The 16,770-nt window shown below is 42.5% G+C and overlaps 1 protein-coding gene across 4 annotated transcripts; it reads right to left on the bottom strand.

Annotated features, from left to right (window-relative positions):
- Positions 1-824: 824 nt before the first annotated feature.
- LOC104437724 (cyclin-A2-1) lies at positions 825-6,839 on the bottom strand. Of its 4 annotated transcripts, none has more exons than XM_039308270.1 (13): positions 6,714-6,839; positions 5,590-5,672; positions 4,345-4,755; positions 3,877-4,138; positions 3,632-3,762; positions 3,100-3,192; positions 2,838-2,971; positions 2,652-2,727; positions 2,045-2,121; positions 1,917-1,950; positions 1,701-1,850; positions 1,480-1,614; positions 825-1,349 (listed from the first exon to the last, which is right to left on the bottom strand). In XM_039308270.1, exons 3-13 carry the CDS (start codon positions 4,720-4,722, stop codon positions 1,278-1,280), a joined length of 1,542 nt encoding a protein of 513 aa, XP_039164204.1. In that variant the 5' UTR covers positions 4,723-4,755; positions 5,590-5,672; positions 6,714-6,839; the 3' UTR covers positions 825-1,277. The 4 variants fall into 4 exon arrangements, with proteins under 4 accessions (XP_039164204.1, XP_039164206.1, XP_039164207.1 ...); XM_039308272.1 differs by having other exon boundaries at positions 3,904-4,138; XM_039308273.1 differs by having other exon boundaries at positions 4,390-4,755.
- Positions 6,840-16,770: the final 9,931 nt, after the last annotated feature.

Raw genomic sequence — 16,770 nt, 5'->3', positions numbered from 1 at the left:
ATGATAATTGTTTGGTGTTATTGTTGGGGGCGAAGGCTAGATATTATTATTTTTTTGGTTTTGCTTAGTAATTGAATTTCGACTTTATTATAGGAGATTTCACAAATTGATAGCATTTACCGAGCTCCCATAGAGAATTCGTGTGTTGGGCCAATATAACTTAGTTTGTCCTACAATTTTACTCGTCCAAAGTTGTATTATCTTGTTAAATGTGTTGATCATTGACATTACACTTACAAAAAAAATCCGTACGATTACATTTAATATTAAATTTTCATGATCAAAACACTTTGGTATCCATTTGTTAAACTCAAAATGTCAAAAACTTTAATAATTTTGTCGTAGCTGAAGGGCTGGACTCCATTCATGTAAATCAATTATTTCCTCCCTAGCAAAAGACAAAATTTACTGCCTTTCAATTTCATATTTCAACGAAGGAATAAGTTGAGTAAGACTACAAAAATATATATAAATAATAAAAAATAAAAAATAAAAGAAGCCGATGCCCTACCAATCGCAAATCAACACGTGGCAAGTTAGGAGTAGCTGCTAAGGTCTAGTGCTTTTAGTATTTATAAGAGAATTTCTCATTAATCCGGAAACGATGGATTGAAATACATGTCAAATCACACCTTAGCCTATGAACTGCTGAAAAGCAGATGATGGAGTTCTCTCCAAGTCTTCAACCTGCCTGTGTCCCCTGAATGGCACAGTCGAGCTCAAGCTACAGAGCAAGCAAGCGTGGCAAATGTGCTCATTAAGGATTGATCTGTGTCAGTTCATGAAATGGACAAGACGGTTTCGGACGATGGCGAAGGATAAGATACCGAACGAGTAACAGAGAGATTCCAGTATCGTTCTGTTAAATTCATTGAAGTACAGAGAGAATGATCTCCAAATCTTCTTTCGGAGAAGTAATGTGACTAAACGGTACATCTGAAAGCTTGACACTCGGGCAAGCAAAAGAAATGGGGTTACTGTATGAGTTCCTAGAGACTAGGAAAACTCCGAGGTTTATTTCGCCGAGCGGCGCAATGTTTTGCCGCCTCGTATGGGGTCATGATCTGAGAGTTCCTCATCATTAAGGGACTGTTCTGGAAGCACCAGACCGTAAATAAATGCTACAACAATGAGAACATTAATGTGGACAACAAAACCTCAGTCGACAAAAAATGGTAAGTAGACATCCGATTAGTGGAGCTTGAATTCACCCTGGAAGTGCCGCAATGTGGGAAGTCACTCCATTTGATTATTCTCAAGTTAGCCCTTCAGGAAGATCAGCTGTAGTTAAATCTTTGGAAGAGTGAAAGTGCAGGTTCAGAGGGAGTTAAAGTCGCCACGCATTTGCACTGCCATGATCAGTTGATCAAGTGTCAATGGAAAACGTCTAGTTCTATTAACTCCAACAGTTCAGCAAAAAAGTGTGGTCTATAATATCTCATGATTGGCCTTGCTATGGATTAGTAATGAATAGTTTACCTTCTGTTGTCTATACTTTTCACGTATCGCATTTAGGGTGGAACCACTGGTGTTGAGCTGCAAATCTTCCAATGCAAGAACCGCAGCTTTTAACTCTGTTGCCTTGTACTTGGTGTAGTGTTCTAGAGTTAGATTCTGCAAAACATACACAATTCCAGGCTTCATGGCAAACTTCCATTTGGTTGAGAAAGAGATGTATGGATATTCGAGAAATTGCATACCCAAGGGTTGTCAGATTGATTGAGTGTCCATCTGGCAAGAAGTACAGCAGATGCAGCCATAAGGGAAGGCAGAAACTTTAAGAAACTATACTCAACGAGAGTTAACTCTGCCAAATAATTTGCCAAATATTCTAGTTCAACAGAAGGGACCTGCAAAATCGATTGAGGTTTAGCTTTTACACATTTGACTAACTAACTCAATACAGGAACAAATACCTCACTCGATACTTGGGCAGCTTGAACAAATCTCCTGGAGAAAAAAGGAAGGGTAGCATAAAGGTCATGTCATCAAATAATGCAAATAATATGTGAGCTGGCAATCTACTGTTTCGCAAGATTACTACCTCAGAAATGTTTTAATGGTGGGAACAGACAACTGAAAATGCAGAAGATTTAGAACTTGACTCTCCATTTTCAATACCTGCCATACAACTTCTGTCAAATATTTTAAAGAGTTAATTACAAGAAACAAAAAGTTATCAATCAATTCTTACACAAATGTCCTCCTATACAGTTGTTATGGTTTTCTCAACTAAGCTAAAACCGCAAATGTGAGTTGAAATGACACAGGCTCATCTTGACACATTTTTCTACGTTAAAGGATAAGATAATATAAATATGGATTACAGACAAATAGAAGGCAAATTTGAACAACGTCCTTGATTTTTTTCCAGCAACAACCCAAAAGCTCTCCTTTCAATTTAAAAGGAATTGTAATGTCTGGTTAGAGTGACCATCCTATGACTGACCAAAATTTTTGGTTAGCGCTTGATCTACTGCAATACTCAGCATACTAATGCTTTCATCATTTTGGAAGGAAGAATACTAATATAGTCAAAGGACAAATGCAGTATCAAGTACAAGTCAACTGATTCAAGAGTGATAGGGACCATAGATGTGATGTGAGTGCTGAGAATAGATAAGAATGAATTGGCAAAATGAGCTCCTTACCTCTAGACTTGTATAGGTATTGTCCGTGATAAAGCAAAACTCTTCCACTCGTGGTGGACAGATTTCCTCATACTTCCTTCAAGATGCCCGAGAGCATAGGAAGATCAAAGATATTTCACGTTAGGTGTAAAGAAGGAAACCCGAAGTTCACATTTCACAATGACCACAGCCAAATGTAGCACTTACGAGGCAATTAGCATGCAAGTAACACCAAGCAATTGGAGTCTTTGCTTCTCAATAAACTTTTGTGAGAGAAACCGGTCTATGAGATTCACAGTGAGGTAAAGAGTATCAGGAACTAGTTTATATTCTTCAGAAACCTGGAAAACAAAAGAATGGTAGAGTTGGCAAACTCTGTCAGAGATGAAAAATCAGAAAGATCATAGACCAAACCAAATAGTCCAGTGATGAATCTATGACAGGTAGTCTCATTGCTATCCATACAAACCTCAACAAGCCAGTCAACTAGAATTCCACGCATGTTTGGAGTGACATCTTTCTGCAAGGTTTCCATATATATAGTTGAAGGTCTTCGCTCAAGCTGCAAAAGGTGCAGATGATATTAATACAGCCATCAATAAGTTGCTGATGAATGTGTACTGCTGAGATTTGATAATCTTTTTGTCCCAGAATACCATTGAGTCTCGGTTCAAACCTAGATTTGGTGGTGAAAGTGAAGCATAATTCCCTTGATTTGCCCCTTCCCTTAATTTTGGTTCATTTCAGTAACTCACTAATACTAACTTCACTCTAAGCATGAAGTAGCATGGCATAAATATAGGAGATGAGATTACTTTTAAAAAGTTGGATAGAGAGAGTCGGCAGCAATTTGGATAAAACCATATAATTAGCATCAGTTCACAAATACTGACTTCACTCTAGGCCTTGTATTCACTCAAGGTCTTGTATTGGCATAAACCACACAATTAGCATCAGTTCAGTAATGGCCGACTTAAAGACAGAACAATATCAATGCAAACCTCTGTGCTGCGTTTATAGTTGTATATGTCAAGTGCATATGGGGTGCAAGCTTGAGGATCCTCGAGTTTTGAATCTATATCTACAATACTTGGTTGAACTAGTGCTGCTGACTTCTCACCACATATAAATTCTGCATATCCAGCAAATTGAATTAGACTAAATAAGGACATTTCATTATTAGAATCAGGAAATATCTTGTCGTTGAACAAATAATCCTCATCACTTTCTGTGAACAAGAAATAACCTTCTTCATAAGTTCTAAGAAATTCACCTCGTGGTTTCCTTGAAGACTCTGCTACAGTGTCCTTCATCGAGATACTATGCTCTGAATTTTCTCGTTTTGCCCATTTGTCTGGGATAGTGATTTCCATAGACTCTGCCACTTTTATTTTGGACAACTCTTCTACAAATTGCGCTTGGACATCCTCCTGCATTATTTGGACAGCTCCACTTTGATGCACATCTCTGTCCTTCTTCATAGACCACTTTCTACCCTGCCTGCTGGTCTGCCAATCAGCAAGAACAGTCACTAGACTTGAAATGTATAGCTAGCTGAAAGCCTAAATTCTGGACATAAAATGAGCCATGGAATCAACTCAAAGCAGACAGCTATTTGAAGAATGGACAAAGCATCTCGTAAAATGCTCCCCTTCTCTGAATTGCAGGAATATGAACAGATAACCATACACTACCCCATGACAATACAGCCTACCCATATGAAGAACGGAGTCAATTGAGAAGAATGCCTTGCATTAACCTGAGCTTTGGCACCATTGAGACAATTCGAGTATGAATTCTCACAAAAGATGTTAGTAACATCATTGAGTACTGTTCTCTTTTTGTGCTGCTTGCTAGCATTTCCAACCATAGTTCCTTTGTTCTCGTCTGATGCTGATCTCTTGGCATTTGCACGGACAGTATGCTTTTGTTCCTGTTTAAAGGAGGGCCTTGAGGATGGGAGCATCCCTGTTGATGTGCCCAATGCTTTAGACCTTGATCGGGTAATTCGGATAGTGGGTGCTTCACTTTTTGTTCCAACTGCATTTTCTTTGTTCATATTTGCACTCCTCACCGAGGAAGTACGTGTCATCAAATCAAATGGCTCCTCATTGCACCCACTATCCTGAAGATGAAGTTTAACGTTATATGACTGGAACTAATAGCTGAATCGGAACAGGCAATTATAGTTCGAAATTGTTGAAGATACAGGCATTTACAAGCAAACTAAACCATAGCCATCATGTTACTCTTGAATTTCAAAGAAGAGAATAGACTCTTATGCCATCAAAACTAGTTCCCTGTCTCTTTAGCCAATAAGGCTATACAACCCAAAGGTTATGGGCCATAGTATCTCAATTGCTACTCAGGATCACACATTCAAATGAGTTTTTAAGACTCTAGGAGGATTTGGGATCACAAATGAGAAGGCAGTTGGATACACAATTAGGAGTCTCATCTTCATCTTCAGCCTTCTGCACGTTAAGTCTTTCGCTTGTAAGCACTCTAAAGGATCTATCTCAAAAGAACTGAACAAGTGAATACACCTCATCTAGTTTTTCTTGACTTTTGAAAATGTATGGGCAAAACACCCTATGGCAGTTACCTCTTACCAAAAAAAAAAAAACACCCTATGGCAGTTCTAAGTTTCTAAGGTAAAACTAATGGATTAATAGCTGACAATGCCTTTACAGGAACTGAAGCATGATAAAAACCGGGCTAAACCTCCCATTTGTTTTAGAGTAGGTTCAGGAAAGCTGATCATACACAGCAAAAGCAAAGCAGCAGCTTAAGGCCACTTTAACGTTTCTCTCTCCTATTCAATTATTGTGCTTGGGCTAGGTAGTTTCCCTTACCCAGATTGTCATATTCACAATACATATGAAAGTCACCCATCCCCTGAGATAAACAACCAGAACAATTCATTCACTGGGAAAAAGTGGCATGTTGAAGAAATTACCTTGTATCATGAGGAAGAGGGAATGAGCATTCTGCAGTTGCTTGAGATGAAATTCAAAAGGCCAAGTGTAAAGACCAAGTCACCTGACACAACATAAAGGAAGATTTATATATGTTTAGTCCTGAAATCGAAATCATCACAGAGACATCCTTTTGCACAAGGCCTATCGGCCTTATGGTGTTTGGAAGGATTAATCATTGTAATGTCCCCCGCACCAAAATTGTGCCCTAACCACAACCTGACCTCTGGGTCAAAATGAAGCTTGAGCACCCTTGTATCTGCACAAGGATTGCCCTCGAACTATGACAAGTTTCTTGCAGGGACACCAGTACTGAGGCTTAGGGGGAGACGACCTCAGTTGTCCATTTTCCTTTTAATGTCAAATGCTCATAAAGGGTCCGATTTTGCTTGTGAATGGAAAGCTGAAGGGACAAATTTGTACCCTCAAAATAAGAACCCAACAATAAAAGAGCAGCTATGATGAATCAACATGAGCATTCCGACAAACTCAATATGGTTCCGGACATGGTATTGAAATAATTTTCTATCTTCAAAATCTTGAACACCCAAAATCTGGGAGGGAAAAAAAGGATGAAATTTGAAATTTGTGGTTTACTTAGCGCACAACATTAGAACCCGAAATCAGCTTTACAGCTCACAAGTGGTGTAGAGGATCCCAGTTCATGGCTGAGTGAACAATCGCAGAGAAAGTAAAAATGCAATATTTGTAATCACAGAACGAACAAGAACTACACCGTCACTAATATAAAATTCAAAAGTGGGGTCAATCTAATTCGACCGCAGTCAAAAGCAAAGCTAATAAGACTCGCGAAAAACCTAAGAGTGGATCTCCAAAATGAGCTCGAACTCCCCAAATTCCAGTCGACACCCGGAGAAAAGGAAAAAAGAGAAAAATGAGGCGGACGTTCTAAGACATTCCGAACACAGATCCACGAGGTGAATCTCCGAACAAGATCATGGGATTCCCTCGAATCTGTGTGCCGCTGTCCATCAAGAACCCAAAACAAAAAGTTGTTCGACGCCGGAACAGATTGTAGCCATTACTTATGCAACCAAATCTTGCCCTATAGAGAGAGAGAGAGAGAGAGAGAGAGAGCGCTTACGCTGTTGTGCTGGAGCTCCGCGACCCCTCGGAGGAGGTCCGCAGAGAGAGGTGTAGAGAGAGAAAGCTCGCCAGGAGGAGAGAGAAAGTGAGTGCAGGAGAGAGAGTGACTGTGCGTGGTGTTGATATAAGCGGAGCGGAGGGAGCGTGAGGGAGAGCGGGACGGAGGCACAGTTCAAACTTCCAAAATTCTATTTGCTTTTACAGTTCCTTTTTGTTTTTAATTCTTGAGGTTTGCCCATCACATATTTGGCTTTCTTGGTCAAAGTCTGTGCCCGTACTCGTACATTTTTATTTTATTATTATTTAGAAAAACCATACATTCCTAAAAGATAAATGAATGTAAAGAACTATACCAAATGACTTTTCTACGGTTGATCTTGGGCGTTCTGTCATTAAAATACATGTTGTGAACATGAATTGATATTGATTTTCACCTTTCGTCTTGATAAGTTATGGCCTCATCGATTAGGTAATCTCATACAAGCCCCTCTTAAGCAGATTTTTTTTTTATCTTTGGTTGATGGAACATTAATAACTGACCTGATTTTTATGTCCAATTTAGAAGATGATGTAGTGGGATATATTGACTATAAATGGAGCCTTAGATATGAACTGTATTCAAATTTTCAAATTAATCATGACTTGAAATCCGAAATGAGCTTTTTCTGACTAAAGAAGCAAAATCAAATGGTTTCCATAAGAGGGACTCGAAGTTTTGTCATGATTTTCGTCTTTTGGGAAGTTGATAGGCCAGTTTCTACAGCATTGCACAAATTAAAATGGGGCACATCATTATTCCATCTTTTGAGCTTCAGCCTTTTTCATTTTTTCAATTTTTAGAGGAGAGGAATTTGACCTAGATCTATCCCTCCCTTCCCCAACTTGCTTTTTCTTTTTATTTCCTCTCATTTCTTTTCTTACTATACCAATCTAGATTTAGATCTAGGAGTTTTGCTCTTTTAGTTTTAGATTTATGAGCTTTTCTCTCCCATCTAATTATATATTTAGGAGTCTAATGAATAAGTACTTCGACTCTAATTTTAATGGTGTTCACAAGAATCTTTGTACTAAATCTATACTTATTCAACTTGTTTTTGTTAAAAGCTTTCTTGTTTTTTTGTTAAAAGCATTGGCGTCTTGCACTTACTAAAGGCCTCACCTTCACGGTTGTTAAATCTGAGCTTGTTGAAGATGTTTATCTTATAACTGTTGGGGACACTTAACCTAGGTACACACCACCGAAAAGTAAAGCCGTAATTACATATAGAGATCTCAGCATGTGCTCATCATTAATAATAATGTGTGATTTGGTAATCAGCCGCCGATCATTTTGCTTGGATAAAGTCACATGTTTGTTATTGAAGGACAAGCGTGTGACTATCTCTATCAACTATGCTCTGATGATATACTTTGATTTTTGGTTTTTGGTTTGTTTTCGCCCTATAAGGGCTTGCATTGTAAGGATGACTTCAGAGATTTTCTATGGATCATTTCATGTATCATTTTTGTAGTGAATAGAAATTTCTTTTAACAAAAAAAATGGGGCACATCAATATTCTTTCTTCCTTATTCTTTTTAATTAATTAAGGAGTCATCTACAAATATCATGAACATCATTTTGGAAATATTCATTAGCGAATTATGCCAAATGATACTCTGATTAAGTAATAAGTAATGGAGGTTGGTGATTATTATTGGGATTTTGATAATTAAGTTGTGAAATTTTAAATGATATTTTGTGTTAAAAAAAAGGATTAATACCACGGAAAATTATAAACTAGTATACTTGTGACAAATTTATTAAAAACTAATTTTTTTACCATAAAAAATCCCAAATCAGCACACCTGTAATAAATTTATTTAATTTCCGTTAAATTTTACTGTAAAATTACTGAGTTTGATGACACATGCAGTTAATGAGTATACTAGTTTGGGGTTTTACCCTCTGTTTGTCGCAAATGTACTAATTTGTAATTTTTTGTATTATTGATCAAATTTGACGAAAATTAATGAAGAGTGAATTTATTATCGATATATTTGATAGTCAAAAAATAAATTTATGATAAATTTGCCTTAAGTGTTTGAGTTTTTTATGATCGACAAATTAGTTTGTTGTAAATTTTGTCATAAGTATACAAATTTAAGATTTTTTTGGTAGATTAATCCTAAAAAAAAATAAAAGGATTCGTTGATTCAATAAAGTCACATTGTCCTTTTCCTTGTCAAGTATTTCTTCCAACATGAGATGACTTTTGTTTTTTTGGTGAAGGTAATAATAGTATTAAGGGAAAGGACAAACGTACAAAAAATCGGGTCCAAAACCTACACTCTCGCGAAGAAGCAAAAGTGGAGGGGATCCGATGTAAAACCACAAGGCAAATACGCCCACAAGGAAGAACCCACACAACAAACCGAACAACCCACCCTCAGGCAGGACCACCGACCCTCACACCCTCTAACAAGGAAAGGCGAAGAGCAGAAATGCGAACAACTGCAGACACAACCTAAGGAGGATCCGGAGAGCTCGAGAAAATCACGGGGTCAAAGCCCCACCCACTTTGAAGCCTTTTGTTCCTCGGAGAAGGGGCAACATCCTTGAAGGTAAGGGCTTTGTCCCTAACCACCATCAGCAAATGGTTTTTGAGAGCGGCCACCACGCACGATTCACCCTTGAAGATGATTGCATTCTTTTTCTTCCATATGAGGTGGCACAAAGCACCAAAGGAGAACCGTGCAATCCCTGTGATAGAAGTCATTTCCGGAGAGGAATTTCATGGCTCGTGGAAGCACTTCATTCCAAAGACTGTTCCTCCAGGAGGTTGCACTGGTGGCCCAAAAGAAGGCCGGTGAAGCCGAGGTGCGACACCCGAAGAAAATGTGGTCTATAGAATCGGGACCTCGCTACAAAAAGCACACACATTAAAGTCAATACGTCCATGGGATAGAAGCATGACTTGTGTGGGAAGCCGATTCCTGACTATGAGCCATAAGATGAACTGGAAACGAGGGGCTACAACATTGTCCCAAATGAGAGGAGCCCAGTGACCCGAGATTTCTTCGATATGATAGAATCCCATGCAGATGCAACCGAAAAGAACCCGACGGATGACCGCACCAAATAAACCTGTCGCTTCCAAAGCCAAAGACGGAATAGCAAGGCCCCATCTCGACAACAACTCCCCGAATATGAGACCCATCGGGGTAAAAAGATCGGCTACCACCGCGTGATCGGGAATAAGGAGCCTTTCCCCGAAGGAAGGAGGCACGAACCCATCCAGAGGGCCACAAGACAACCAAAAGTAGTCATGCCATAAAGAAACAGCCAAGCCGTTTCCAATGTTCCACCAAAAGAAGTTCGGAAATACCTTCTAATTTTGGAGAATTTTCTTCCACGACCAAGAACAAGTCCTCGGTTGGGAAGCGATCCAGAAATTTCTCTTGGCTAAAAAGATAGTGGATCCACCGACACCACAAACGATTCCCTATCGAAAAGAGAATCCATATAAACTTTACCATTGAAGCCTTGTTGCAGTCTCTCAGGTTCCGAATGCCAAGGCCGCCTTCCGCTTTAGGGTGGCACACATCCTCCCACGCGACCTTGGCTCCCCCTCGGCCCAGGGCCGTGCCTTTCCATAGAAATTGTCTCATAATTCGTTCAATGTTTGAAAGAACCGAGGTAGGGAGAGTAAAGACACTTGCCCGTAAAGATTGGATCGAATGAAGAACGAACGAATAAGCCGCAACCTCCCCGCAAATGACAAAAACGATGCGCCCAAGATTGGATCCTAGCCGTAATGCGATCCGTCAATGCAATGCGTCCGCTTTACTCGCCTGGAAGAGATAATTGGAACCCCAAATACCGAACAGAAGCTTCCCCTCCCGAAATCCAAACGCCCAAAGGATTCTCGTTCGAATGCGGGCGTCGCCTCCCGAGATGAAAATCTCACTCTTATTTTTGTTGGGGACGAGACCGCTCCGGGGAAGAGAAGATGTCGAGTCCTCTCTAAGCATAGACACCGAAGGCCGCCCGCTGACGTAAGAGAAATACGTCATCGGCGAAGAACAAGTGAGAGAGTTGGACGGGCTTACATCTCCAATAATACTTGAACTGTCGATTAGCCGTGCGAGATGCCAAAATGCCCGAAAACACTTCCATTATTAATGTGAACGGAGGTAAGGGGACATAGGATCCCCTTGCCGAGGCCTCGCCCTCCGGAAAGAAACCGTGAAGATCACCGTTAATGGATATGGAAAATCTTGGTGTCCGAACACATGCCATGACTAGCTCAACAAAACCAGCAGGGAATTGAAAGGCCACAAGAACAGATTCTAAAAAATCCCAATCAATAGAGTCATAGGCCTTATGAAAATCAACTTTCACCGCACACTTGGGTAGGTATGGTTGAAGGTGGAACCCTGCAAACAATTCTTGGGCAAGGAGGATATTATCTCTAATCCTCCTACCTTTGACGAATGCATTTTGAGATTGACTAATGAGATCATTCAAAACCAACGCTATCCGGTTAGCCAAGATTTTCGTAATCACTTTGTAGATAGTGTTACAACATGCAATCGGTCTGTAGTCAGAGACAACACTAGCATTTGGGACTTTAGGGACAAGAGCAATAATTGTAGCGCTTACCTCTTTTAAGAGCCGACCGGATTGGAAGAAATCATGGACCGCCGGCAGCACCAAAGGTCCAACAATCTCCCAATTGGATTTGAAGAATTCGAGGTGAGGACACCTCGGAGTGCCATAATTGGCAAGACGACACTTAAGTGCCATAACTTTAAAATGGTACACTTAAGTGCCATCATCTGAGCAAAATGGGACACTTAAGTGCCACTCCGCGAAAAATCCGGCCAAATGGCGACGTGGCAATTTTCAGCGAGTTTAGTCCAAAACGGCGTCGTTTTGCACGCCGACGTGGCGGAGAAAACGCAAAAACGACGTTTTGTGTCTACGTGTAATTAATAATATAAAAATTAATTAAATTATAAAGTATTCAAAAATTAAAAAAAAATTAAAAATTTTAAAAAATTAAGAAAAATTTAAAAATTAAGAAAATTTTAAAATTTTTAAAAATTAAGAAAAAAAAAAAGGGGGTCGAAGGGCGGGGCCGAGCCTCGTCGCCGCCGCCCCCCGTCGCCGCCGGAAGGGCGGCGATGGAGGGGGAGGGTCGGCGGGTCGCGCCCCGGCCGACCTGACGGCGAGGGCTCTGCCCTCGCCGGATAGCGGCGAGGGCCGCGACCTCGCCCGAGATCCGGGCGAGGCTCGCGGGCCCTCGCCGCCGGCCGCCGCCTCGCGGCCCCGGCCGTGGCCCGCGACCCGGCCGACCCTCCCCACTTCGTCGCCGGCCCTTCCGGTGGCGGCGGGAGGAGGCCGACCGGCGGCGAGGGCCCGCGAGCCCTCGCCGAGATCCGGGCGAGGGTCGCGCCTCGCCGCGATCCGGTGAGGGCCGCGAGCCTCGCCGTCGGCCGGGCCGGGGCGCGCGACCCCGGCCGACCCTCCCCCTCCATCGCCGCCCCTTCCGGCGACGGCGAGGTGGCGGTGGCGGCGAGGCTCACCCTCACCCGCCCCTTCGACCCCCCCCTTTTTTTTATTTTTTTAAAATTTTCTTATTTTTTAAAATTAAAATTTTTAAAATTTTCTTATTTTTTAAATTTTTAAATTTCTTAAAATTAAAATTTTAAAATTTTTAAAATTAAAATTTTAAATTTTTAAATTATTATTATTTTTTATTATTTTTATGCTGATTTGAGCTCCATGAGCCACGTAGGCAAAAAATAATAATAAAAAATTGCCACGTAGGATTTCCGGCAAGGGTCGCCGGAGGTGGCACTTAAGTGTCCCACTCGAAAAAAAAGTGGCACTTAAGTGTACCGTTTGAAAGTTATGGCACTTAAGTGTCGGCGTGCCAAGATTATGGACTTGCGCCGTACTTCCGCCGAAGAATTCCACCGAAAAACCATCCGGTCCGGAGCTTTGCCTTTGGCAAGGGAGAATAAGGTGGATTTGATTACCTCATCCGAAACCGGCTCGCTCAGGATACGAATCTGGTCAGGGTCCAGCGGACAGCGAATGACACGCTTGACCTCCTCACTAGATGGCTTGGATAAGGCCTCATGAGGGGATAGCAGAGAAGAGAAGAACCTAATGAACACCTGAGGTACCACCGCTGGATCGGTTATTACCGTCCCCGAGGGGTCTTTGACAGAGAGAATCCTATTGGCGAGCTGTCTCCTTTTCACGGAGTGATGGAAGAACTTAGAATTCTTATCCCCTTCTTTTAGCTATCTGATTCTCGATTTTTGTCTATAAAAAGGCTCTTCATGGCTTCTTAATTCAACAAAAGCCCGGCGACAACTCCTCTCCCTTTCAGTAAGATCCAAGTTTGCCGGTCATCTTGAAGATCGATTGAATGGCACTTAAGGCCGCCTTGCCTCCGCCGTTCTTAGAGAGACCTCCGAAAAGGCTTCCCTGGTTTAAGAGCTTTAGGCGAGCCTTCAACATCTTGAGCTTGGAGACTAACTTATACATGGGTACTTGATTCATCAAGTACTCCACATCCCGCACTAAGGATTTGAAATCCGGGTGCTTCTCCCAAAATTCAAAGAACTTGAAAGGCTTACTCCTACGGGAGGATGAAGAACTCTAACCACCATTGGCGTGTGATCGAGATACCCAGCCGAGGAACGCCGCCTCGGAGAAGGAAAAATCAACATTCCACTTATTATTGACGAGAACTCGGTCTATCTTCCTCATATTTCTAGCAAGACCTAAGGCCGACGTACTCCAAGTATACCGAAGGCCAACAAATCTTAGGTCCGTCGGCTCCGTCCGCACCAAACATTGAGCGATTCGTCGAAGTAAGGGATCCATGTGGTAGTACCTCCAACCCGGTCCGACGGATCTTTGATTGCATTGAAATCGTCGGCAACAACCCACGCAACATCCTGAAAGATCTCATTGTAGTGCTGGAGATCATCCCACAGAGGTCGACGACGGACAAAGGAATGCTCCCCATACACAGTAGAAATATAACAGCTCACATCGGAAGGTATCCACTTAAGACTGCCATGCAAAACTTGGTCACCGACCGAAATGGGATTAAACTCAACAAAATCCGGTTCCACCCGACCCAAATCCTCCCACGAGGAGCACAATCATAATTAGCAAGCCAACTCCAACCCCTAATGAGGGTGGAGGAAATAGAATCAAAAAGCTCCTCCGGGACTTTGGTCTCAATCAAACCAATGAAGCAAAGCTTATTAACAGCAACGAAGCGCCTAATCTCGGCACGCTTAATAGGATCTCGGATGCCTCTTATATTCCAGTAACCCAAAAACATCAAAAAACTTGAGAACGAAGCGAGACTTACCTCCTCTTGGAGGTCCCGGAGCCCGCCGCGGGGCCCTTCGGAATGGGTTTGCCGACGGCTTGAGAATCATCATCACTCGATCCTTCATGAAGGCTGGAATTACAGATCTCATCTGAGCTCTCATCCTCGGCCAACGCCGACTTCAGATTAGGAGGGTCTTCTTCCGTGAGGGGGAGGGGGAAAAGGCCAAACGAAGTCTTAGCCACAGCCATATGCCTGTCCCGAGCTAAGGTAGCCGCTTCCCTCGCCACTTGCTTCTTCTTCTTCTTTTTATTATTCTTCCACTTTACGTGATTCCACCCCAACTGAGAGTCATTCGCAGGTTCAGACGGAACAGGGACGCAAGGATGCGTATCAGGAGGGTCAGATGGTCCTCGAGGGACCGCTTGGGGAGCGCTTGATTCTCCCACAAACGGGTTACGTTAATGTTACCACCAGCAGAGGGCCCTGCAGAAGCCACTCCAGCTTGATGGCTGTGAGAGTTGTCAACATCTTTCCCAGCTGGGGTAGGCAAAGCTACCTCTTTACCTTTGGCCGAAATAGTAGCAGCTTCAGGATTCGACTGGGCAGTAGCCTTATCCTGAGTAGACGCCTCTGCAGAAAAACCAGCACGAGTTTCTTTGCAACTATGACCAAACACGCCACATTTGAGACAGGCAACCGGCTTCCATTCGAACTCCACTTCCACCACATCCGTTTTCCCGTCCGTGATTAAGTCAATGGTCTCGCAAAAAGTTTGCTGCACTGTGATTTCCACACATACCCTTGCAAATGACAACATGGACATTTGCTCCGTTCTCTTGTCCACATAGAGTGGCCTTCCAATAGCACTAGCAACCTTGCCAATTGACTGAACAGACCAATAAGCGAAGGGGAGATTTCTTAGCCGTACCCATACCGGCATGGTCATGTGAATGTCTTTTTTAAGCTCAACACCCGGTTGCCATTGCTGCAATATGAAAGGAATTCTTGCCACAGTGATAGGGCCGCCTTCCAGGATTCTTCTCCCGAATTCCTTATCAGTAATACGTAGAAGATACACTCCTCTCCCATTTGAAAGGACTTCCAGTAACATTGGACCCCAGGCTCTCCTCAGGGCTTCTTCGACTACTTTGAACGGTAATTTCCTACCGATAAAGTAACCAACCAAGCAGTCATACAGTTTGGGATCAGCTGCCTGCAAATCCGACTCATCCATATGTATCACAGGCTTGTTATTCACAATCTGCGGAGCAGTATAATCCAGGTCATAGCCTTTGTTTGCCGCACTAGCTACCGCAGCCCATGAACGGGCTTCCGGCTTCTTCGAGGCACCCCTTGATTTAGGTCTCTTGGACTTAGATCTCTCTCTATTATTCGGCCGGCCTCTACCAGACGCAACAGGAGGTCTAGATTTCGAACGGCCAACAGAGGAAGAGGGGATACTTTGATTTCCAGCATTCACCGAAGGAGCAATCAACGAAGGTCGCACAATCCTAGGGGAGGAAGGAGACTGAATACTAACCCCCTTATCATTCTCACGGTACTGTACCGAGTTGCTCTCCATTGCAGCAGAAGATTGCACACCAGAAACGAAAAAAAAACCCTAATCCATCGATCTCAAAAGAAACCGTTGGAGGGAGACGTACCAGGCGAAGCTTCGGAGGGGTTTAAAGAGCAAGGAGAGGCGCCTCTTGACGCCGAAAATCGGCCCTAATCGACGGCCAAACCGGGTGAATCAGCAACTTCAGAATCGCAGGAACAGTGCAGAAATCGGGAGCTCCTTTTGCTTTCCTCGCACTGCGGCCACCTTTGAGCCGAACCTCGGAGCCTACTTCCTGCAGAGTAATCCACGCCGCGTCTAGGCTGATGCCGCTGCGTGACGAGGCTGAGCCGCCCCTCCGTGTCCAAGACGGAACGCTTCAGATCTGCGAGCGTGCTCCGGTTCCCAGACACTCCGCACGCACAGGAAACTCAGAGAGAAAGAGAGAGGAGGACACGGCGGGACGATGGCTACTCCGGCGAGGAGGCATAGGGTTACGCCCATGCGAGCGTGCTGGTCATCGTCGTCGCCCCCTTGGCATCTCGTCCCCTGAAGTTTTTCTTTAATAAATTGCAAAATGAGATGACTTTTGTTGCATGCTTCATTATTGACAAGATCCACCTTTTATTTGTTTTTTTGGTCCTTTTGCTGTTGACGAGTTATTAAAACTCGGAAGTGAAAAATATTTGACACAATTTAAAGTTTAGATACATAAATCTATCGACTCAAACTCTCTCAAGTTTAATTTCGGTATATGTAATAAAGTTATGATCCTCTAGACTTTTGTGGCCGAGGGCTTTTCGATGATGAATCTGTCCGTTTCTTTGGATTTGTTCAATTTTCAAACGTATGAAAAGAAACTTGAATATATCATATGTGGTGATGTTTACACTTAAATAAGAACTAACATTCTCCATTTTAAAAAATGCAAAACAATTAAATTTGACTTTTCAAAACTTTCTTAGAACCAACCTTAGGGTTTATGTTTAGTCGCTGCGTTAAGGATTCTTAAGCATGATGCCGTGATGGTGAGTTATGGCGGTTCCCGAGCCCAATGGTGGTTCTTGCGGTCCCAAAAAAAAAAAAAACCTTATTACTTTTCCTGATAAAGTAACTATCATTCATTTGAGTGAATTGGTGTTTGGTCGTCC

The sequence above is a fragment of the Eucalyptus grandis genome, chromosome 3 (assembly GCF_016545825.1).
Source record: "Eucalyptus grandis isolate ANBG69807.140 chromosome 3, ASM1654582v1, whole genome shotgun sequence".
Taxonomy (NCBI): Eukaryota; Viridiplantae; Streptophyta; class Magnoliopsida; order Myrtales; family Myrtaceae; genus Eucalyptus; species Eucalyptus grandis.
This window is presented reverse-complemented; position numbering and strand designations above follow the sequence as displayed.